Consider the following 24278-nt stretch of genomic DNA (forward strand, 5'->3'; position numbering starts at 1 on the left):
TGATCAGTTAAACAAGGAAAGGAATTCATGAAAGAGAGAGAACCAGCTGGAAAACTTTCCAGTAAAGAAAGGAGAGGAACCAAGCACCTGGGAGCTCCAAGTGGCAGGAACAGATGCTCAGTCTCCGCAGACGGTCACAGCTGGGATGACTCAGTCCCAATTATTTTCAGTCTCTCTGTTGCTATGATCAAGAATAAAATTCCAGGGAGCAAGTGTCCTATTGGCCTAACTTAGAGTCAAATTTCAGTTCTTCGGCTAGGGGAAGCAGAGAACTTTGAGACAAGCAGTTCCACAGATGGGACAGAACAAGGAGAAACAAGGAAGTCAAATCTGGTGCTGTCCTAGAAGAAAAGACGATAGATGCTTGTAGCAAAAATGTAAATGTGTTGAATAACCCAATCTCAGAGGCTCTGTTCCTTAACAGAAATTCAGTCCATTTACACATTTAGTAAAATATAGTATTTGCATTCAGTATAATTTAATAGCTGATAAACTTCACTTTGTACCTCCCATACTACTTGTCTTAACTTTAAGTGATTTTTAAAAAATCTTTATCATTTTCAATATGAATCATGCACATAATTCCAAGTGTAAAAAAAACACCTGCACAAGTTTGCTACCGTGCTTTCCTTCCTCCCGATTCCACCTCCCCAAAGACGGCCCTTCAGTCATTCAGCTGATTCTTTCAGTATTTGCCTTCCTACCAATAAATAAAAAGCTTCCTTCACTATTTCTTGGTTTTCCAGCTTTATGCATTAACCATTACCTTTCTACTATGGAAGATGAGGATTTAAGTCTCGTCAGCCACACATCTTTTTATTCTCTCCCTTCCCCTCAATGTGGTCATGTTGGTAATCTTAGATCAGGATTCAATGTCTACATTATTACAACAGAAATGCCTTCCACTGTTTATCCACGTAATGAACTATAATTAGCTTTCCTGTCTTCTATAGTATTATTTTTTCCCACCTCCAGAATTAGTGATTTGTTTGTTTAGCTTTCTATGTTCTTATCATTAATTCAAAGCCAACCTTTCCTTCTAAAGTCTTTCTTTTGGTTTTCAAACTTCTCAGTTATACTATCTATTTTCCATTCTCCTGAAGAAATTTCTCCTAGTCTTCAACCTACGCAAGTCTGGACTGGCTGCTCTCTGTTTCTAGTGCACATTGTCCCCCTGGACCGCCCTCCTTTTCTCTCCTGGGGTGCGTCCCATTCCCTACGTAGCCTTTTCTTCCTTGTTTGCTCCCTTATTTCAGAGGTGCACATCCTCCAGCAGCTTGCCAAGAAACGGTGAATGGGAGGTAAATTTTTTGAGACTATACAAGTCTGAATATTTTACCTTTGTTCTTAAATTAAATTATGGTCTGGTTAAATATAAAAAGCTAGGTCAAAACGAATTTTCCTAGAATTGTGAGCCATCACTTCGTTGTCAAACAGTGCTTTTGAGAGGTCTACGCTCCCCTCACTGTCCCTCTGCACAGGCACCACCTCTCAATCTCCTGTAAGGCTGGAGCCCCTGCCATCTCCAGCATTCTCTCCTGCACCCACTTCCATGCACGTGTCGGGTGCTGAGTCCTTTCAGCCTCCAAATTCATGACCTTAAAGAACTGTTCTTGATTTTTTCATTTTCTTCATCCTGTTTTCTCTCCTCTGTCCATTTGCAATTCCCATTAGTTGGATGTCAGGTTGCCTGAACTGTTACTCTAAAATTAACTTTTCTCCTGTTTTCCCTATTTTTTTCATTTTGACTTATTTTCTAGGAGTTATCTATTCAGCTCTGTTATTCTTTCTAAATGTCAAGCATCCCTTTCCATCCACTAGATGTTCCACCTAATGGAATCATGGGCTTTATCACGAATGCAGTCTCCTCTCTGGGGGCAACAGGGTCATTTTCACACTTTGCCGGTGCACTGTCTGCCGAGTGTGCTTCCGTGTACGTCCATCTGACCTCTCCTCTCAGGCGGGAGGCTTTCTTCAGAAGTCTGCTGAGCCTTCGCTGTCTGCCTTGTATTTACGAACGAAGCATGACAAATGCTGATTTGAAACTCAACCTTCTGTGCAGGCACTTGACCAGAGCGAGACCCTGTCCAGAATCCAGCTGGGCTTTCACAGACACCCTACTACTAGTATCTGTGGGGCTCTCCTCCTGAGAGAAGACCCTGCTGATCCCCTCCTTAGGCACTAAGGCTCAGCTGGCCCAAGTGAAGGGAGTCTGCAAGCACTCACCCCATCCTTACGCCACCCGCTGCCCCCTGAAGTGGCCATGGTCAAAAACCTCTATTTTACTCTCTCTGGAGAATAACCCTCCCTCTTCTGCTGGGGTGGGCAAGAGGCATCTTGGATGGAGGGAAAAGATGTGGGGTCAAATCACTTACTTCATAAACACATTTTTCGAACAACCCTCCTGATCTTAACTCACTTCACTTCATCTCTACTTCTGTAGGTATCTGGCGGTGGCACTTTTTGAGACCTTTAGGGATTCTGGGGTATAAAACAAACACAGACGGCCTAGGTTTCTGCTTCCTTGGATCTGCTAAATGGGTTACTTATAAAATTGTCTAGGCCTACAAATTCCCAAAAGTCCACTGTGGTTTGCTCCTCCCAAGCTCATTCTCTTAGGTTTGGGCCTTCTCAGAGCCTCAGTGCCCTCACCTGTGAAACAGGGCACAGCTAATTAGGATGCTTTACACAGAATTAAAAAAACTCAACTCAAAGTAGCTTAAAAAGTATGGAAATCATTTCATGTAATCAGTAGTTGAGACACAGAACAGCCTTCAAGGGCAGCTTCCCAGCAGCTCAACAGTGACACCCAGGGACTGAACTCTGCCATCCACGAGCTGGCTCATTATAAAGCTGCTGCTCTCATACAGTTTCATATTTATTTTATTTCCCTCTTTATGTCATAGTTGTTTGTTGTTTTTCCCCATGTTAACTTGGCACTTTAGTGGTTACTTTCTCATTCTTAACTAAAACAATTATACTTTTTCCAACATAACAGTCATAACCTACCTCACACCAAGGTGAAGCTTTCATTTTATTAACTGTTCTCAATGCTTCTCACCCACCCCTCCCAAATCCTGGGCTTTGCTGAAATTTGAGAATCTGTTTTAAAAATGTTCAGTACATACAGGCCAGAAGGGAGTGGCATGATGTGTTTAATGCAATGAAGCAGAAGGGCCTCGAACCAATATTACTTTATCCAGCAAGATTATCATTTAAATTTGAAGGAGGGATTAAACAAAAAAAAAAATGTTTAGTGCAAGATTATTACCAAATTTTTCCTTCAGTATGGAAGTTGCCATATCCTTAGACTAGAAAAGTACCTAGTACAAATTAGATACTCAATATACAGTAATGAAATGAATAAATGAATACATGTCTTTCTGGCCTTAACATATAGATGACATCTTTGGAAATACAGGAGCTCTCAGTTGCAATCATTTTCCAACCCATAAGACTAAAGATACTATTCAGTAATCCTTAGCAGGTTACAGATGGGAAGTTTTGACATTGCTCTCTCTCTCTCTCTCTCCCCTTTGTTAAGTAACTTTTCTATGAGAGAGCTTGTAAGGTTTTTAAATTATTACCCTTATTCTTGGAATTTGAGAACCTTACAGGACAAACCTGGATCTTTTAGTTTCCTGTGTAATGACCCTACTGGACTCTGCAGTTTTAACACACACTCAGGTCTTTCTGCAGCTCATTGGCATTTCCTTCTATTACTTACTCACTTTTTCTACTTGTTTTTTCTTTCCAGCTACCTATTGTTTAGATTAGGTATGTTAGCTCTTAGCTCTGCGGTTCATGTGTATTACTTCTTTGGCAATTTCCTTCTCTTTGTACTTTTCGTCTGACATGAAATGGTTCTACTTAATTCAACCAGATGATTCAGTTTTGACAAGAATGGCACTTTCTATTGTTGCTATATCAAAGCACCATAAGCTTGCTGGTTTAAAAGAGTACAAATCTCTGATCTTATAGCTCTATAGGTCAGAAGTCGGAAGCCTAGGTGTCCTCAGAACTGTGGCTCTAGGCGAGAGCCATTTTTTGCCTTTTGCAGCTTCCAGAGGCTGCCTGCATTCCTTGGATCATGGTCCCTTGCTTGGGTCACTCCACCCTCTGCTTCCATTATTACGTCTCCTTCTCTGAACCACCTGCCTCATCTTCCATGTGGAACAATGCTGTGATGACACTGGGCCCACCAGTTCATCCAGCGTAATTCTCGAAACGCTTCCCCTAGTCACACTGCAAAGTCCTTTTTGCCACGTAAGGGGATGTACCTGCAGGCTCTGGGGTCAGGGCTTGCCTCCACCCCTCTGCTGGCTCACTGTTCTGCCACAAGGACTAATTCATCTTCTGTCTTCTGAATTTTCAATATTTTTTTTCACATTCTAGACAAATGCTTTTTGTCTCTTGTTATATCTCCTTAAAGTCCATATTAGTTTTAGGGACTAAGCACAAATTTTTATTTGTCTCTCCCATTACTTGTGAACTTCAAAGGGAATCACCTGTTCTAGACACTCATCTTAGCCTTCATCATTCAGCCTTAAGTGAGTGGTTACTGCTGTTGTTCTCTTAAAACCTACTAAGGTTCAGACATCCTTCCAACAGCGACAGACCATCCTGAGGGCCAAGCAGTCGGGGGCCTCTGCTGGACGCTCTAGGGCCTGCAGGTGAGCCGGCCAGAACACTGGCTCGGGAACAGGCAGCCTCACTGTTCTGCGGTCCCCCGGTACAGAGCGGGGAAGCAGACCAGCAACGCCAAGTGGCAGAGGTGCAAAGGTAGGATGGAGATTCAGAGGCCTCTTCTTCTGAGCCCTCCTGGGGAATCACAAACTCATCTTCGCCCCGGTTTCTAGCGGAGGCAAGTACCAGCGCTCTGCATCTCTCTCTCACTTCCACACACCATGCAGAGAGAAATCTAATATCCTCTCTTTGGAGAACCTGAGGTCTTGAATGCACTGAAATGTTACACAGTATTTCCAGAGCTCATGAGTTTAATCATTTTTCTTGTCAAGGTATAACTGACATTTATAAGACAGTGGGGGTAAAGCCAGGGCAGTGATACTCAGGTAGCATGATCCAGTCACTAAACTTTGACTACAAATTTAGCTTAGAGTTTCTGGCAGTCAAAGCAAAAAGGGAAACAACTTGTAGAATTAATGGATACCTCCAAATAATGAGATTTACAGTAAGATAGTATAGCATTATAGTGTCTTTCAAGTGTCTTTGAATAAAAGCTTAAACTTTATAATAGTCTTTGAGATAGTACGTTTTACTTTCTATCCAATTTCTTTTACAAATTATATGGTATATATCTGTGGCTAATGTTCATTTAATTTCTGTATCTGATTAATTACAAATACAATTCCAAACTATATTACACTCCCTATTTTTACTTTTATAAAGAAGTATTATTCCAGGAATCAGTTCAGTGCTAGAAAAAATAATCTTGAGTATTCAGCATTTTGAAAAGGAATAGATTATCAGAACAGACAGTATTCCTCCTGCCAATTCAAAATTAAGTGAAAAGATATAAATACCTACTTTGTTGAAATGATGGCTACAAAGCTCAATACAAATGTCTGAGCCAATCCATGTATTATTTTTCAAAGAAAAGTAAATGGCATTTCTGAAATGCAGTTTTTATTTCAGGTGGCACAAGGCTAAGCACACAACAGACAGTTAATAAACACTGACTTGCATTCAAAAATCAAGAATACATTCTTACTGTGCTCAAATCAAGCATGCCTTTATTAAATGACTAGATTCATCTGGAGTAACACAATTTTCAAGGACATTACCATCCTTTACTGCATATATATCTATCATCACCTGTGAGAAAAGTAAGCTTGTTTGGGCAGAACGTTCCATTATAAAATGACCAGAGGAAACGACAGCTATTGTGATGAATCTAATACACACTGCAAATAAATGCTGGAATGGTACATGAATTTAAGTTGCACCAAAAAAAAAAAAAATCAAAATATCCTGAACAGCTGTATTATTATTACTTTATTTCAAAATGAATCTACAATGCTCAATGTCAGCATCGTCTAGTCTATAAGTCAAATTGGTAGACAAAACCTGTTTGGACTAGTCATGAAAAATAAAAAGGGATTCTCCAAGAAAACCACAAAGCAGCTCATTTAAGGTCAATTTAACGGTATTATTCTGTTTGTCTTCCAGTCCCGACAGAAGATTTCACTACCTCAAAGGAAATCATAAGAGTATCTATTTGCATTCCCCCTAGGTGATTGGCAGTTCAACACCAATTAGTTCAAAATTACACTGTTACTAGCATGCAATAAAAACAACACCTTTCATCTTCCTTACACAGGTAAGAATACCTTCAGAGCCAATAACTTTGATCAAGTAAGTATTTTTGATCCTGCCCCACCCGTCTCTTTGGATTCAGGAAAACTAATAGCTGAAGGCAACTTTTCCCAGCTTTATTCTTAAGCTGAAAAATGAGTGTGGCATTGAAAATATTTTGCTTCCAAGATAACAGAATTTCCCAAAATCTAGCATTTCTTCTTTTCTTAGTACATAAGACAGCCTTAGCTGACATTCATATGCCAAAGGGAAAATACTAATTATTTAATTTAAAACACATAATGTATTTTTCTCAACAAATAGAAATCCTCAACTTGCCATGTAAACAATTCAAATAACATGGAACAATAAAACCACCTCCATAAACAATTCAGTGTCCTAAACTTAGTCTCAAAATGAATACTGTTTGGAAGTAGACACCTCTAATATAAACAGGTTATTTTTCATTTAACTTTTTAACTCAGCACATAACCAAAAGTTCATTAGAAAATCTGTTGTCTTAAATAACTCTTTAAATTTATTATACCTAGTACTTAAAATTGACAAAAGTGATCTCTACCACCAAGAATGTGAGGTTACTCAAATCTTTTCATTATTTTTAATTACTTAGGGAAACAATTTTGTTTAAAGCCCAAGACTCCTAATAATTCATAAAGTGAACTGTCTCCATCCCCTAAGCAAATACCAACTGCTATACACCATGGAGACAATGCTTATCAGGCAGACCCTGGAAAGCTTTGGAAAACTGGGCCTGGACATTCACGTCTCTAACACAGCTGCCCCGGCATGGACACACACTGTTACTACCCCCAGAGGAGACGGCCAACCCATACTCAAACACTGTATTTCTATTTTTACTCCATCTGCGATGCTAATACTTGTTTTAAAAAAGTTTCTATTTACTTCCAACATATCCACAAAAATACGGCTAAGTATGGAAACAAGTAATAATGAGACTTTTGATATCCAACGCAATTTTTAAAATTCAAATATAACTTCCATTATAAATGACCACAAGCAAGATAAAAAATATTAAACTTTCAGCTTTAGGAACATTAAGTAAAGCTGTACAATTAAAGGAATGGTATAGCTTTTTTTTCTACTTTAAGATATGTTATTGGCAGATCTTAAACTAGGTAAGATGTTAAGATTACTCTTTAAACTTTGTATTTACATATGCTACTATCAGGAATATCATCGTCCAGATAGGTTATGGTTGAACAAGTAGCTTGTGTACGTTAAATTCATCTTCTAACAAATTTGAATCATTTCTATAGAGCAATCTCTCTCTCTCTCTAGATAATGCTTGACCCTTAAATTATTTTATAGTTTGATATTCTGAAGTATTCCTTATGTACTAATATTATGTATTAGCTTACATCCCTTCAGCCATCCATTTCACCTTGCAACAATTTGTCTGGGCCACATTTTATTGTCACAAAGTGATTATATAACCCAAGAACCTGAATAAATTGTTAGCAAGGTGTCTCTCACTGTTTCAGACCCTTGGGCCCAAATGCGGGTATCTTATTAGATAGAAACCATTTGGTATTACAACAGAATTAATATTCTTTCTGTTAGCTCAGGATGTCAAGATATTCCAAAGAAGGGGACACTCAGTGTCAATAACTTTTGCTATGTCTGTTCTTGATGAATGCTGATATCTGATCACCTTCAGCCTATCTAAGCCCAGACCTTCCTCAAGATGGCCCAGGCTCTGATCAGTGAGGTATTCTCACTTCAGTGATATAACCAAGAGTAAATAGTAATATGGAAGAATGCCTGGAGAAAGTCAAGATGAAAGTAATGTAGAACACGTAAGATAAAATTCTGGTGTAAACATCCTTACATCATTAAGGGTGTTCCATGAAAGGCATATGCTAAGTAATGACCAATTAGCAACCTGCCCGGCAAACGACGGTGGGAAATGCTGCTGACTGGGTGCCTCTACTCTAAACAGAGCCTAAATAATGCCCTAATCCTTGGCATCATCATAAAGTTGCCTGGCAAACTCAATTATAAACAGCAAGACTCAAGGACTGATGGTGACAACATGCTCTGACAGGTCACTAAGTTTCATGAAAAGGCTGGATACACTTTTTTTTCAATCCTTTATTTTTCAAAATACAAAGGTATTGCAACCTGACACTTAACAAAAATGAAACAAGTACATCTGTGCTCCTAAGAAAACAGAATTAATGCAAGCTTCAGTGGGAAAGGCTGTAAAAGAAGATGAGATGAGGAGGAAAGAAATTACTACCATACGTGATACGCTAACTTTTTATCACGAAGATGAAAATAGTACCTAACAAAATTGAATTGAATCATTACGTTCAAAGGCTACAATATTTTTAAATAAATTACATTAGAACTGTGAAGGTTTTGAACTGAAACAATAAAGATAATTCCTATTCATTATGGTTCTTCTGAAGTTACCCAGCACACCCATAGGCTATACACACGAAAGCTAATTATTTCAGTTAATGCTGTTGCTTTACTTAAACATTTAAACATGCTAATGATATATGCATCCTCTTAAAACTGGGATGAATTACAAAAGATTTTCTACCACAATTAATGTAATAGGACTTCCTGTTGGGCTACTCTTCAGGGTTCTTGGGGAGTAGAAATGATCTTGACTGCTCACAGTTCATGGCTTAACAATAGGGTAAAATCACCATATTGTTGTTGTTTCACTGAAGCTTCAGGATGCAGGGTCTCCAGCCCCTCAACCTTGGCTTGTCTTCAGAGACTTCCTAAATACGGCTCCGGTGAGTCTGTCTCTTATCCTATCACCAAATTTTATTTCTCCTCCCTTCTTCACTTCTAGGTAAAAAGGCAACTCTCCGTCATGTGTGTTTTTCATCTATTCACTTTTACTCCTGTGACAAACATTTACCACCAAACCACCACCTATCTGGAGACACCACAGGGTCAGGGATACCAAAGCAAGAGGACAGACAGCACGCCCCGCCCCTATGGAGTTCCTGCTCCAGTGTGACAGGACAGGCCGCCCATAAAGTTAACCGCGTGTCAGAGGGACGTGCATCAGTTAGGAAAGGAAAAGCAGGAGAGGGAAGAACTGCTGAGATCCAAAACCACACGCTCAAGCTCCCAGTGTGGGACTGCCCACCGAGAAGGGGTCCTTCGGGTAAGACAGAGAGGACCACAGTAGAAGGGAAACGCACCCAAGGCCCCAAGCAGGAGGGGACGAGAGAGGGGAGAACAGCAAGGAGAACGCAGAAGAGGAAGTCAGACGGGAACCCAAGGTGAGGACCCTGGCTTTTATTCAGACTGAAACAGACCACCATTAGCATGCGTTGAGCAATCAGGGCGAAGATCTTACACTGCAAGCACTCTTTCTGACTCACAAGGCCTAAAATAGACTCACGGAGCCCGGCTAAGAAGCTACTGCAAAACTCTAACTGAGAGGTAACTGTCACCCAAATCACGGTGGTGACAGTGCAAGTGGGTAATCTGAAGCTCCAGCCACCAGCTGTGCTGAAGGAATCCAATCATGGGAGTTGAGAGAAGAGGCTCCATGGAACTGGCCTGAGCACCTGAAGAGTGCATTTGGCCCCTACAGAGACTGGTCAACTGTAACAGAGCAGGACTGAGGAATAAGATCCTTTGCTGACTTTGGACATGACACATTTAAGTTTAAGATGCCTACTAGACAGACACGTAAGGTTAGAGGCCAGATGGCATGACAGCCATGCCCCCGGATGAGGTGAACAGAGGAGGGCGGGCAGGCGGAGGGGACGAGGGCCTCGGATGAGGCGCGGGAGCATTCCAGCGGGGAGGTACGGGCGGAGAAAAGGGCCGGCGAGGTTTTTTGAGAAGCAGCAGTCATTAGGTAAAAGGGCACTGAAACCAGGTGCGATAAAAAATACCGAAAGGAGGAAGGCACGTAAGTTGAGGAGCCTGAAGCGTGCGGCCAGCTGGGCAAGGGCTTTCCAACGGAGCTGCAGAGACGAGAGGGAGCTCAAAGCCACCCGTGAAGCCAGCACTGATGCCGAGCCGTGGGCCACACCACGCTCACGGGCTCTGCACGGAGACGAGCAGAGCAGCGCAGCGGGAGCCGGAGGGGACACGAGGTCCAGACAGACCGTCTCCGTGCCTTCCTTCCCCAGCTCCCTCCTTCGGGAGGAGACTCACACAGCACGTCTCCGTGCTGAAGGCCCTGACCCGGCGGGGCAAAGCTTGCAGTGTGAGAGAGAACGGCCAGAGCCGAGTCCCCAGGTGAGTGTGGGGACCGAAGGCAGCGCACCAGGGGAGGGCCGGCCCCCACCAGCAGACGGGCAGCTCCGCTTGAGCGCCCGAGGAGACGCAGCACACGCGGGGCAGCCACCGGGAGGACAACAAAATCAAGGAGACAGCTCGTGAGACCTGGCATGGCTGCTTCTGTTTTCTCCAGAAAACAGCTGAAAGCAGATGGTGAAGAGGCTTGAGGAAAGAGGACACAAATAGGAGAAGAGGGGTGAGCTGAAGACACTGGTCCCACCTTTAAAAAGCGGCCAGGTAGCTGCGCAGGTGTGAGTGCAGAGATGCCCGGGCTGGCCCCAGCCGCGCATGTGAGGAAGGGGACTGAGCACCTGTGTCCCGGTGGAAGCCGTGGGCAGACGGGAGGCATGAAGGGGCTCAGGGGAGGGAAGGACGTCCTGAGGTGAACAAAGCCCCCATCCCCACGGTCACCGGAGCAGGAGAGGAGGTGTGGGGGAGGGCGGGGGGCCTATCACACAAGAACTCGTCACTGCCCAAGGCGGGGCCTGTGCCCTGATCGCGGGCAATGAGAGGCTGCGGAAGTCAGAACAGAGAGCTCAAGGCACATCCTAGACGCCTGGACGGTCGTCCATGTGAACACCACGATCGTCAGCAATTATGAGAGGACAGCGACAGGGAGAACAATGGTGACAAGAGCTAAACTCTCAAGGAGGAAGGAGGAATGACCTGCAGGGAGAGGAGTGGTGAGGAAAGGGAGAAGTGACCGGGCCTCAGCACAACGGCCGGAGATTCGGGTGTCTGAAAGAAGAACAGCACAAGGTGGCACCTGCCCAAACTCCAGGAGGGGTGAAAGGAAGGAACAAACATGGCCTCCACCTGACAGGCGACGGGAGAGCTACGCTTCTTCAAGCAAGCAGGTTAAGGCTGAGAGTCTGGGGGTCTCCCTGCTGGGTCAGCACTCACTTCCAGGGGGTCATCACAGGGCTGCAGGAGGCAGGGGATAGTGAGAAATTCGCTCAGAAGAGGGATTTTCAGAGACATGAGGACAGAGGCTGAGCTACAAGGGGCCTGGATACTCCAGGCTCTTATGCTATGTTCAGGAAGGGGGAAAGGGCAAAATGCATCCGTCATCCCCAGCCCCAAGGCAGACAGAGCCTGGCCGTGTGCTGCAAAAGGCAGGCCTGGCCTCCCTGCCAGGAGAGGGTGAGTTCTGGGGCATCTCTAGTCCTGCCATGACGGTCCAGACCCCAGGGAGGGGACCTCTGGGCTAATGGCACAGAGCCCTGGGGCCCCGTCCTCTCCCAGAACACATGCCATTCCTGCCCCTCCATCTCCTTTTGCCAAGTGTTTTAGCTCTAGATATAATCTTACAGGTTCAGACCATTTTTCTTCTCTTCTTCCATCAAATTGTCTGATTTTGAGACATCATCTGCACAATGTTTGGAGCTCAGAAGAGCACAGTAACCAGAAAACGGAGGAGAGAGTGGGGCAGACTGGGAAAACACAGCGGCTTCTTTTAGGAACTGATTCACGCCATTAACAGGATGCAGGTTAGCACTAGTTCATTAACACAGTTTGTGAGGTAATAAGAACGTGAACAACAGCACCTCTATCCAACGCCATCAAGTGTCAAATAGGAACAATAGGGAAGCCACAGGCAGGCACTCCATCAAAAAGCTATACTGATATTTTCAAAGCCAAGCATAAAAATTCACACCAGTAATATAATCATTACCACAAGTCAGATTATCCTCCAGAAAAAAAAATTATTCCAATGTAAACCACTTCTTGGTATTAAGTGTCACGTTCTTTTCAGATGACTATAAAGCTGGACTAAGCAACCCACACGCGTGTCCCAAAGATGCCACGAGGCATGTCACAGCCCCACAAACAGCAGGAAAGCACACTCAGTGTCCATGGGGTATACCACTGCTGTCATTTGTCTTTTAAAAAAATCTCTTACTCTCATCATTCTGCAATTGTTTTTAACAGCCCAGAGTAAAAAAAAAAACCACTTAACTTTAAAAAAGTATTTTTAAATAAAAGTAACAGTTACAACAAAATACTGTTGACACAGTACTAGATTAAATAAAATCCATAAAATGACTTCTATTACTAGGCTTCTATGACCTATACTTACACATTCTTAAAATACAGCAAATTATAAAATTTTTCCCATATTTTCTTCCTCTGCACTTACTGATAAACATACTCTGCTGAAGCTCACAATTCACCTATGCCAGTCAAAACGTCCATTCTGCCAGGGAACCATTCATGGTACAAGCCTCTCACTCCCACCTGAGACAACCCACAAGGCTACCGAGCAGCAGACAGCAACTGTCCCAACAAGCCGGGTAAAGGCTCTCCTGCAAAGACCGCCGCGTGGACCGAGGGCGCAGCAGTCAGGAGTGGGGCAGGGGCTGGCCAAAAAGGCAGAAAACGGAATGACACTTGGCATGAACTACCGTGTCATCCTTATCCTCCCCAAAATACAACATTTCTGTGCTTGTCAGGGTGTTCTGTCTCTTTTGCCTTGGCTTCATATTATAATACATTTAGCCTTCTGGTAACTGTTTCCTTTTCAATTTCTTTAGATATAAGGAGCCATTTTTTAATTTGAGGAACCAAAGGATCTGAAAGATTCTGGTCATTTCTCACTGGCAAAGTGAGAAAAGGCTGTATTTCTGGTTTTGTTCAGATCAGACTTAATTCTGGAAGCACTATATTTTACACTTCCTGGACCTTAGCCTCCTGATGTATAAGAGAGAAACAGCATATCTCAGGCTGAAACATAATCCCACACTACAGACAGCAGCTTAACATCTATTCTTTACAATTCAGGCATGTTTATTACACAATAGCATGATTATCTAAATAAGTCAATTATTATAATATTTACTACTTGAATGAAATTACATAAAGCTACAATATTTGATTAAAGTTATAATTCTGAAATTAAATAAGCTTAAATGTTAAAGCAACTTCAATAAAGTTAGAAGAATAAAAGATAGATGCAGTTCCCATCTAAAAATTACTGGTACCAAAGTATACAATATTACTTTAAAGAATCCTGTAGAATAATATGAAATTCTTTGATAGAAGAACAAAGCTCTGAATAATATGAAATTCTTTGATATAAGAAAAAAACATTTCTGAGTTGATCATTGAAATTCACTATTTGTGATGAACGAGCAGAAAGAAAAACCAGGAAAACAATTCCATTCACAATAGCATCAAAAAGAATAAAATACCTAGGAATAAACCTAACCAAGGAAGTGAAAGACCTATACCCTGAAAACTGCGGGACACTTTTAAGAGAAATTAAAGAGGACACTAATAAATGGAAATTCATCCAATGCTCTTGGCTAGGAAGAATTAATATTGTCAAAATGGTCATCCTTTGAATTTGGTTCATTCATATGCAGTGTAATACTGGTATGAAAATATAAATCACACTGCCATTTTTGTCTTTGATTATTGGATATTTGGTAAACATTCATTTATTTTCAAGAAAATCTTTAATTGGAGTTAACAGTGCAGTAAATTTTTGTAAAACTTCCATGACTCAACCAAACAGCATTGGCAAAGTAGTCATGATGTCATTAAATTCACTATTTAATAAATTCTTCTATTTCCTTCAATATGTCTATTCACTTTTAATGATTCATTGTATTTGCATGTACACAGTAAATGATTTAACAACTGTATCCTGGACAGATTTCATGGAGTATGCTTTAGAAGAGTGAGCATAAATATTTGTAAGGTATATCATACAGTGAAACAAAGATATTAAGGAAACATCTGTTCCTTTTTAAAAATTACGATAATCTGGTTTTATCACCTAACATTGTTGGAAAACTGTTGTGTTAAAAACTGATTTTATAATAGCTAGCCAAAATTCTTCTTTGACTGTAAAATACTGAAAAATACCTATGGCATGGATTTAATGTTTTAGACCATAAGTGAACAATATTTCTTTGTAAATTAAGAAGCCCTTAGAGTCAAAACATACCCAGAGTACTAAGTGGGCAGTGTCTTTTATATCTTGTAACTCATTTAATCTAGAGAACAACAACAAAAAAAAATGGTCATCCTGCTTAACGCAATCTACAGGTTCAATGCAATCCCTATCAAAATACCTACAGCATTCTTCAATGAACTAGAGCAAATAGTTCTGAAATTTACATGCAACCGCAAAAGACTCCAAATAGCCAAAGCAATCCTGAGAAGGAAGAATAAAGCTGGGGGGATTATGCTCCCCAACTTCAAGCTCTACTACAAAGCCACAGTAATCAAGACAATTTGGTACTGGCACAAGAACAGACCCATAGACCAGTGGAACAGACTAGAGAGTCCAGATATAAACCCAAGCATATATGGTCAATTATTATATGATAAAGGAGCCATGGATATACAATGGGGAAATGACAGCCTCTTCAACAGCTGGTGTTGGCAAAACTGGACAGCTACATGTAAGAGAATGAAACTGGATAAGTGTCTAACCCCATACACAAAAGTAAATTCGAAATGGGTCAAAGACCTGAATGTAAGTCATGAAACCATAAAACTTTTAGAAAAAAATACAGGCAAAAATATCTTGGACATAAACATGAGCAACTTCTTCATGAACATATCTCACCAGGCAAGGGAAACAAAAGCAAAAATGAACAAGTGGGACTATATCAAACTAAAAAGCTTATGTACAGCAAAGGACACCATCAGTAGAACAAAAAGACATCCTATAGTATGGGAGAATATATTAATAAATGACATATCTGATAAAGGGTTGACATCCAAAATATATAAAGAGCTCACACACTTCAACAAGCAAAAAGCAAATAATCCAATAAAAAAATGGGCACAGGATCTGAACAGACACTTCTCCAAAGAAGAAATTCAGATGGCCAACAGACACATGAGACGATGCTCCACATCGCTAATCATCAGGGAAATGCAAATTAAAACCACAATGAGATATCACCTCATACCAGTTAGGATGGCCACCATCCAAAAGACAAACAACAACAAATGTTGGAAGGATGTGGAGAAAGGAGAACCTTCCTACACTGCTAGTGGGAATGTAAACTAGTTCAACCATTGTGGAAAACAGCATGGAGGTTCCTCAAAAAACTGAAAATAGAAATACCATTTGACCCAGGAATTCCACTCTTAGGAATTTACCCTAAGAATGCAGCAGCCCAGTTTGAAAAAGGCATTTGCACTCCTATGTTTATCACAGCACTATTTACAATAGCCAAGAAATGGAAGCAACCTAAGTGTCCCTCAGTAGATGAATGGATAGAGAAGATGTGGTACATGTACACAATGGAATATTATTCAGCCATAAGAAGAAAACAAATCCTACCATTTGCAACAATGTGGATGGAGCTAAAGGGTATTACGTTCAGTGAAATAAGCCAGGCGGAGAAAGACAAGTACCAAATGATTTCACTCATCTGTGGAGTATAACAACAAAGCAAAAACTGAAGGAACAAAACAGCAGCAGACTCACAGAACCCAAGAATGGACTAACAGTTACCAAAGGGAAAGGGACTGGGGAGGATGGGTGGGAAGGGAGGGAGGAATAAGGGGGAAAACAGGGTATTATGATTAGCACACATAATGTCGGGGAATGGGGACATGGGGAAGTCAGTATATACAGAGAAGACAAGTAAGGATTCTATAGCATCTTACTATGCTGATGGACAGTGACTATAATGGGGTAAGTGGGGGGGACTTGATAATAAGGGGAGTTTAGTAACCATAATGTTGCTCAAGTACATTAACAATATCAAAATAAAAAATAAATAAATAAAAAATTCACTATTTGTAATAGAAGAAATCAGGTATATTTCTTTCTATTTCTCAGTATTTCATACTTAAAGTACCTTCCATTTTATACCTACTCTTGAATTATGACCCTTAAATACAGTCAGCTATTAATAATCTGATCTTGGTGGTGGGTTTTCACTATTAAAAAAAAAAACTTTGTAAGAGAAGAGTGTAGGGTAGAAATCACTTAGGTGAAATCAAAAGAAAATTAACCCAAACTATATCATTTCTCTGTTAAACCATGTAATTACTCTTTTCTTCATTGGCTCTTCATCTGAAGCCAAAAAGGACCAGTAATTAAAATTTGAACTTTAACATCTTTGACATACTTACTTGGTTTCAGCTGAAAATGAAGAGCATTCTCAAATAACAAAGATCCTAAGCACAACTTAAGATAGTCAGATTTGGCACCTACTGTCAAAGAAACACCTCTTTAAACATTAAAGATTTCAGCATGAGAGAAGCGAAGTGGGCTATTACAGTCACTAAGACAACAGCGTCTGCATAGCACTCAGACACATCGGGACTGGTAGCGGGACTGCACCCTGGTGGCCAACATCTGCGAGCAGAGCTGGCCGTGCCCCATGGCCGCTAACTTCCGGCGGGGAAGGACGGTGACTTCACTGAGCGCTGCTGGTCTAGGGCACCTTCCACCACCTGGGAAGTTCACAGGATGCTCTGGAGTCCTGACCTCCTGCGCCACACAAGGCACGGAGAGCTGGTACTTCCCCCTCAAATTACCTGTCTGTTTTTTGGAGAGCAAGGTACAGGCTTTTATTTAGAGATAAAGTGAAAGGACAGAGCTCCCGGCTCATGCCAGGAGGGGACAAGACAGTCCCTACCTGTCTTTGTTTAATTAAAGAATTTTAATTAAAAAATATGTTTTATCTAAACATGTCATATATACGTACCATTCAGTCGTCTCTGGAGTGCTTCTTCTTCTAGGGTAATAATATAAATTTGTTCGTCCAGGTCTTCAAGAATCTAAATTTGAAGATCAAACTATTTAATAATACAACATTACAAAACTAGTGCTTATGAGAATATTTAGGCTATTTGGCCTATAATTTTTAAAAGCTTTTCAAATTACTAGGAATCTGAAATAAAAATGCTCAAATATTTTATTTGCAAATTAAGTAAAAATATTTTAGCATATAACTAAACACATCAAAAATTGATTATCACACAATCTACATATACTTAAATGGGATAGTTTTTAAGTTTAAAGGACTAAGGAACCCTAGAGTTTTCTCACTGGTAAATACATGTAAGAATTCTAAACATCCAAAAAGCTGAAAACAGTAATACCTCTTTATGCTCAAGCCAATATTTTGGAACTAGAAGAAACAGATCACCCAGTTCAACACTGGCTTCTCATTTATATTTACCTACATAACGCTTAAAACAAGAAATTCATAAACTCAATTACTACCATGCAATATTTTCCATTTACATCATCTTTATAAAGATTTCCTCTAAATATTGAACACTGGTATTATAAAAATCACCCTAAAGGCAAGACCCTAGAGAAATACGTGCTTATATATACATCACTCACTACCATGCCGCAAAATGGTAGAAAAAAACAATCACCAAAAAACCACTAACCAATAACCAATTATTCGGGATATTATCTGCATGGTCTTCAAAACTGGTAAGATCTAAAATTCGTTTCACTCTAGCTGCGTTAACAGAGCTGTCCTTCCCGAGATGACCCTAAGTATCTTGCTAGCTCTAGAGAAACTCTGAAAGCAGTCCAGAGCTGATATCAATATTCTGTATCATTCAAAGCCAAACTACTTATTCCCAGCAAAACTGCAAATTGTGAAGAGCTGATGGACAACACAAGAGGACAGACACCCTATATATGTATACCTTTCAGCTCCTGGGTGAGCTCTTTTCAGAAAAAGGAGTCTCAAATAGTATAATCCCTATTAGGTATCAAATTTGCAGAATTTATATAAAATTAACTTAAAGCAATCCAATCACTTCCAGTATTTCAATAAAAATTGATAATCTCCTATGGCCTAGTGCTGATGACAAAATAAAATAATAAAATGAATAAATAACAGTAATAAATAAATATAAGAAAAGATGACTACCCTGTGAGTGAAGATGAGTGGAAGGAGAGGGGCTAGGGACATTGACCTGAGCCGGCACCATTAAGGGCCTCCCTAAGGAGGTGACATCTGAGGTCCTGAACGAGAAGAATGGGGTGACCTGAAGGCACATACTGGCACAGTGCACTGGGGGCTAGAAACCCAAGACGGACAGACCCTACACATGAGAGAGGCAGGACTGTACCTTTGTCTCCTTCCCATAGAGGTTCCCACTACTTTCCACTGTGTGCATTGCTACTGACAGCATGTAATTTTCTGAAAGACTAGCACATACAAAAGGGTTGCTCTGGCTGTGCAAACTGCCAAGTAGTGGCCAACCACTACATCGAAGTCCTGGTGGTGAATGACAGTGAGTGGTACACAGTTATCTGTGCTAAGTGCACACATGCATGACCCCCTTGGTCCTACAATACCATGAAAGCAGACTCTTATCACCCCATCTTGTAAGACTCCAAGAAACAAAGGTCTGGCAAAAAAAAAAAAAAATTACATGCCTCTGAAGCCTAATGCTCTTAACCGCTCTGGGCTCACAGAGACTTAACTCAGTCAGACAGAGTCCCTGACCTCAAAAAGTTTCTATTCTAGTGTCAAGGACAGATGTGACGAATTCAAAAAAATAATTACAGGATTGAAACAGAGGTCACAACTGAAGCTGAAATAAAATGTTTCAAAAGTTCAAAGGAAGGTATGTGGTGGGGACTTGATAATAGGGGGAGCCTAGTAACCATAATGTTGCTCATGTAATTGTACATTAATGATAACAAAAATAAATAAATAAAAGTTCAGAGGAAGGAAGATTCCCAACTTCTAGTTGGGGAGAAAAAACTTTGGTAAGTGTTTTTGAGGGTAGCAGCATCTTACCTGATAGCTTAATTTATGAAAAGGCAGTTGATCAGAGGAAACTACAAGCAAAATGAACAGGTGTAGAGGACTAGAGCACACTCAGCAATAAAGCAGTTCAATTACTCTGGAGTCCATGGCAGGTGAGAACGGGTCCAGCACCCAGGCTCTGAATCCACCCTCTGGGTTCAAATCCCACCCTATCCTCACAGATGGGTGAACTTGGAGAAGCAACTTAATCTCCCTGAATTGCAGATAATTCAGCCATAAAATAAGAACGCCACTACCTAACTTATGGGTTTATCATGAGAATTAGTTGAAATTATGTGTGTAAAATGCAGTATTCATCATAAACATATAGCCTATACTCAATTACTCAATAAATAACCATTATTATTGACCTATTATTGAACAAAAAAAGAGGCAACAATAATTAAAGTATTGAGATATTGTTAATAACACACAAGTTTTGGGAAAAAAATCAGCTTTTGGAGAGGAGATACTTAAGTAGTTTGGGCTTCTATGTGTTGAGTTTTCAGCTCCATTGAGTATTCAATTATTGCACTAAAATGTCCTGTAGTCTGTTTTCCTTGCCTTTTTCTCACTAGAATTAGACATTTATAAATGGCAGAGGTGGTTAGCAAAACACAGAGAGCAACTTCAGACCAAGGACAGAACTTAAATCATTTGCCTATATTTGGGGGGCAGGAAATAGAAGTGGAAAAAGACCAAAAAAAACAGAGAATCATGAAGAAACTAAATTAATGAAGTGTCACAAAACTTCTTTAATAAGGAAGTGAATTTCAAGATCTGACAGCATGTGTATTATATCTGAGTGTGTGTATACATTTATGTAACAAGTAAAATATCCAATTTTCTTTTAAAAGAATGATATGAAGATAATGCGTGATCAAAACCGAAAGTTTCTGTGATGACTGCCCTTGCACTGTTCACCATGTAAGAACTTATTCACTATGTAAGAATTTGTTCACCATGTAAGAACTTGTTTGTTATGCTTCAGAAGATTGGAGACTGACAGGAATTAGGCTTGGGGTGGATTAATGATTGTGCATTGAGTCCCCTATACAGAATTTTATTGTTGTTAACAACCATTCGATCAATAAATATGAGAGATGCCCTCTCAAAAAAAAAAAGAAGATATGAAGAGATTGTCATTTATGAAAAATAAGCATTTGCTAACAGAGTATCTGATATATTTCCTCAAATTTTTCCCTTAATGACACACTCTAATAGGGAAAACAAACATGTCCATAATAATTTAATAAGCACTACTAGCAAAATGCAAACAAAGGGGAATATAAGAAATGCAGAGGAAGAAACTGAACTAGTTTAATTTAAAGACACTGGTGAGGCTGGGTTCAAAGGGAGGTAATGACTGCAGCCGATACGAGAGCAAACACTCAGGAGCCGTCCAGCGGCTGCGGCAGGTGAGAGGCCCTGGCAGGAGAAGGCCCTGGACAGGCCAACGGGCTGCATCGGGGGCATGAATTCAGTTTGGGACAGGCTGTGAAAGGCTTTGGAATGTGTGAGTGGTGTGGACTTGAGTTTGTAGGCAATGAGGATCTGTGAAAATAATTTAAGTGGCAAATTCCCTAGATGTAGCTTAGAATTATTTTCATATGATTAAATATTTGACAGAACAGCTAGAGGCCAAAGAAACTTAGGAAAAATATCACTAGAATTAACTACCGATTGAAAATCATTTAAAAATGAATATAATTTTTTTGAGTGTTTCTGAGAAACATAATCGCTCTGTAAATCAAAGGATGTATGTGGTAAATTTTGAAACATAATAGAGTAACTGACATAAGGCAATAGATACCTAAAACACCTGAAAATATCTATAAATTTTGCCCTAAAATTTGCTAGAGGAATTTTTACCTGGGTGTTTATAATTAGTATTTTAAGAGCAAAAACAGTTTCCAAAGATGAAAAAGATTAAAATGAAAACAATAATTTTGGTCACAAGCCCACAAACATACTCGGTTTACATTTCTCAATGCTAGTTCACAGACTAAAAGATATTCAAACGCAAGCGCATTTATCTCTCAAGCAGAATGGCCCCAACGGTACTTACTGTGGGCTTCACGAGCAGCTGGCCCATCACGGTGAACATGCGGGACAGGCCCACGGGCGTACACACTGCAGGGGAGAGGCCCACAGAGAACGCTTACCGCACGGTTTAGCAGACAACCGCTAATCCAAAAGAAAGCAAACTCAAAGACAACTGTTTTAGAAAAATTCTGGTCTTAAATTTAGGTTCTCTCAGTGTTTATCAGAGGCCCCTTCGACATCCCAGTAAAGAAGCTAGAGGGGATGGCAGGCAGAGGAACGGAGGTACGTGAAGACGACCCAAGGCTTAGGATATGTGGGACTCCAGCAGCTACATAATAATACATATTTTCACTTAAAAGAAATTAAAGAAAACCAAGTAAAGAACAGGTTAAATTTCAAGTACAGTGGAATTAAGACCAGACAATAATATCTAAAAGTGACGACCATAATCTTAAATCCTTTAACTACATTTATCTGCTTTACTACCCCTGATATATGTTGTGATCTCTCAAGTAAAGCTAAACAAATTTTGAAATAAAAACTACAAATTCACCGAACAGAATTCTACCATTGCATCCAAGAGTAGACTCCAGAGTTGTGAGGTAAACATGTATGTATATGTGCCTCTCAACCCTGTGGAGGCTTTCCTTAGAGAACACAAGTATCTTATTATTTCAAAGTTTCAGTTCATCAATATTTATTTTGAACATAAAAAATACATTACAGGCCAACCTTAAAAAAATCCCCAACCTAGTAAGGAATCTCATTGACAAACTTCCCTAAAGTTTTCTGTAACACAGTGCAACTCTAGTTTCCTACCAATATTAAGTCAGAAATATACTTACAGAGAAGTAACAAACAGCCCATCAATGATATACAGGAATATAAATAGGGCAGGTAGAACTCCCAGAGATCTATAAAAAAATGTAAATATATTTTAGTAAATCCAAAATACTGTACTTTAAGATATAGACTGACTATAAACTAGTGAATGTTAAACATTGTAATTGCCATTCAAGTCTGCTAAACCATGTGATTTCTAAATTTTACGATAAAAAGATCTAAAATAGAAGAACAGGATATAACCTTTTTGTAAAACCTGTTTGAAGGGAGAAAAAAAGGCTCCATGGAATTTTAAGAACAGAAACCAATTAACAGAAAAAGTCTGAAAAGCTGCTTACTCATTCTGCATATAGGGAACATATGACATGCATTTCTTAAACATGCTGAAGGCTCCTTAATTCTGTAAATTAACAACAAGGATCAACTACACAAAGAAGTATCAAAATGTCTTAGAAAGTGAATGTCCATTAGTGTCCCAAACTTCATCCCATTAGACACGCTGGCTTAAGTAGGTCAGTGGTACCATACAGAGACTCCATGCTTGCCGCGTCGTTGTCGACCAGTGCCGAGGCAACCCACACCATCCCCAGAATCAGAGATGCCAGGAGGACAAGCATGACAAGAGTTTCCAAAATTCGGGCTCGGATTCCCTGAAAAATATAATAGGGATAAAATTTTAATAAGTGCATTTTACCTCATGAATAATTACGTTTCTGTCTATATGACAGCATAAAAATTCTTTGGAAAGGAGGAAATTCATATTTACTAGCAGGACAACATTAAATGCTTACAGTCTGTAATGTTCAGACTATTCTTCTCAAAATTATGTAAAATACCATTTTTGAATAAGTACCAAAAGCATTCTTTATAAAAACATTTTGCAGAACCATTTTAAATTACTTTCCACCAAGGAAGGAGATTATCACATTTATCTGTGATTCTGATCAAGGGAACAGAGGCTAACTAAAACCTACAGCCGAAGGGCGTGGAGAACAGCCGGCTTGGGGAAGCACCAAGCGCCGGCTCCCTGGGGACAGCGGCGTCGCGGCAGCTCCCGCTGCCTCCAGAGCCGCCGGTGTGCACCCGCAGAACTCCAAGGCAGCCCCACCTGAGCCTGTGCCAGTTATATGCCACCCATTCTCCAAGTTAGGTACAAATTTCGTTAACCCACGACATTGGAATATAATAAAGAATCATTACGTTGAGTTTTGTTTTAAATATAAAACAAATTCTGACTTCAGGCCAGATTTTTAAACTCGACACCTATTGAACAAGGTAAAAAAAAAAAACCTTATTTATAAGTTACCAACCAATTGAATCTGCACCTAAATGACAAATCAGTCAACTGATGAATTGATTTTATACTGTGATGCACTAGTCTACCTCTAACAACAAAATTGTTAAGTATGTCCATGTTTCAGTAAATCGTGTAATTTTTCTTCCACATTAAAACAAAGATGAGTTATAAAGATCCAAGACATACACTTATTTCACTTTCACCCTGTTATCTGTTAATTTCCAAATTAAAGAGAGAGGCTGCGCTTAAATCAGAGCACCACAGTCCCTGATTCAAATGAGGAGAGAGGACATCCTGAAATCACGGCAAAGTAGCCTGCACCCCACAGGAGCACTCGGAGTTGAAGGGTCTTTTCCTAAGGGTCCAGTCTTTCCACGGGGCTGCCCGAGCAGATGAAAGGTGCACAGGAAATGGGTGCAGCTCACAGCAAGGGAGGCTATACTCTACTTAACAGAAGATATGACTCAAGTGAGATAAAATAGCAACAGTCCCAAAACACACTAGTAAAATAACACCTAGTTCAGAAAAACTCTCCAAACCTGCACTTCACAACTTTGAAAACATTTTGGATACCAAAACATGACCACCACCTTTTCATGGTGATTTATTTTCCTTTCCTTCTAAGTAATAATTTTTTTCCTAAGCAAGGTTCTTTTTATTACATATTAAATATTATGTGAAAAGCCTTTAAACAGTACAGATAGAAAGAG

The 24278-nt window shown here is 40.2% G+C and overlaps 1 protein-coding gene across 3 annotated transcripts in view; it reads right to left on the reverse strand.

The window, feature by feature from the left end:
• LMBR1 (limb development membrane protein 1) overlaps positions 1-24278 on the reverse strand; it is a 139024-nt gene that overhangs the window by 41787 nt on the left and 72959 nt on the right. For all 3 annotated transcript variants that reach the window (XM_036899475.2, XM_057504943.1, XM_057504942.1), the window contains 4 exons: positions 22795-22921; positions 22274-22342; positions 21451-21515; positions 17304-17376 (listed from right to left, as the gene is read on the reverse strand). In XM_036899475.2, the coding sequence (XP_036755370.1) occupies positions 17304-17376; positions 21451-21515; positions 22274-22342; positions 22795-22921 (334 nt within the window). The remainder of the gene's footprint in view (positions 1-17303; positions 17377-21450; positions 21516-22273; positions 22343-22794; positions 22922-24278) is intronic.

The sequence above is a fragment of the Manis pentadactyla genome, chromosome 7, assembly GCF_030020395.1.
Source record: "Manis pentadactyla isolate mManPen7 chromosome 7, mManPen7.hap1, whole genome shotgun sequence".
In the NCBI taxonomy this organism is placed as follows: Eukaryota; Metazoa; Chordata; class Mammalia; order Pholidota; family Manidae; genus Manis; species Manis pentadactyla.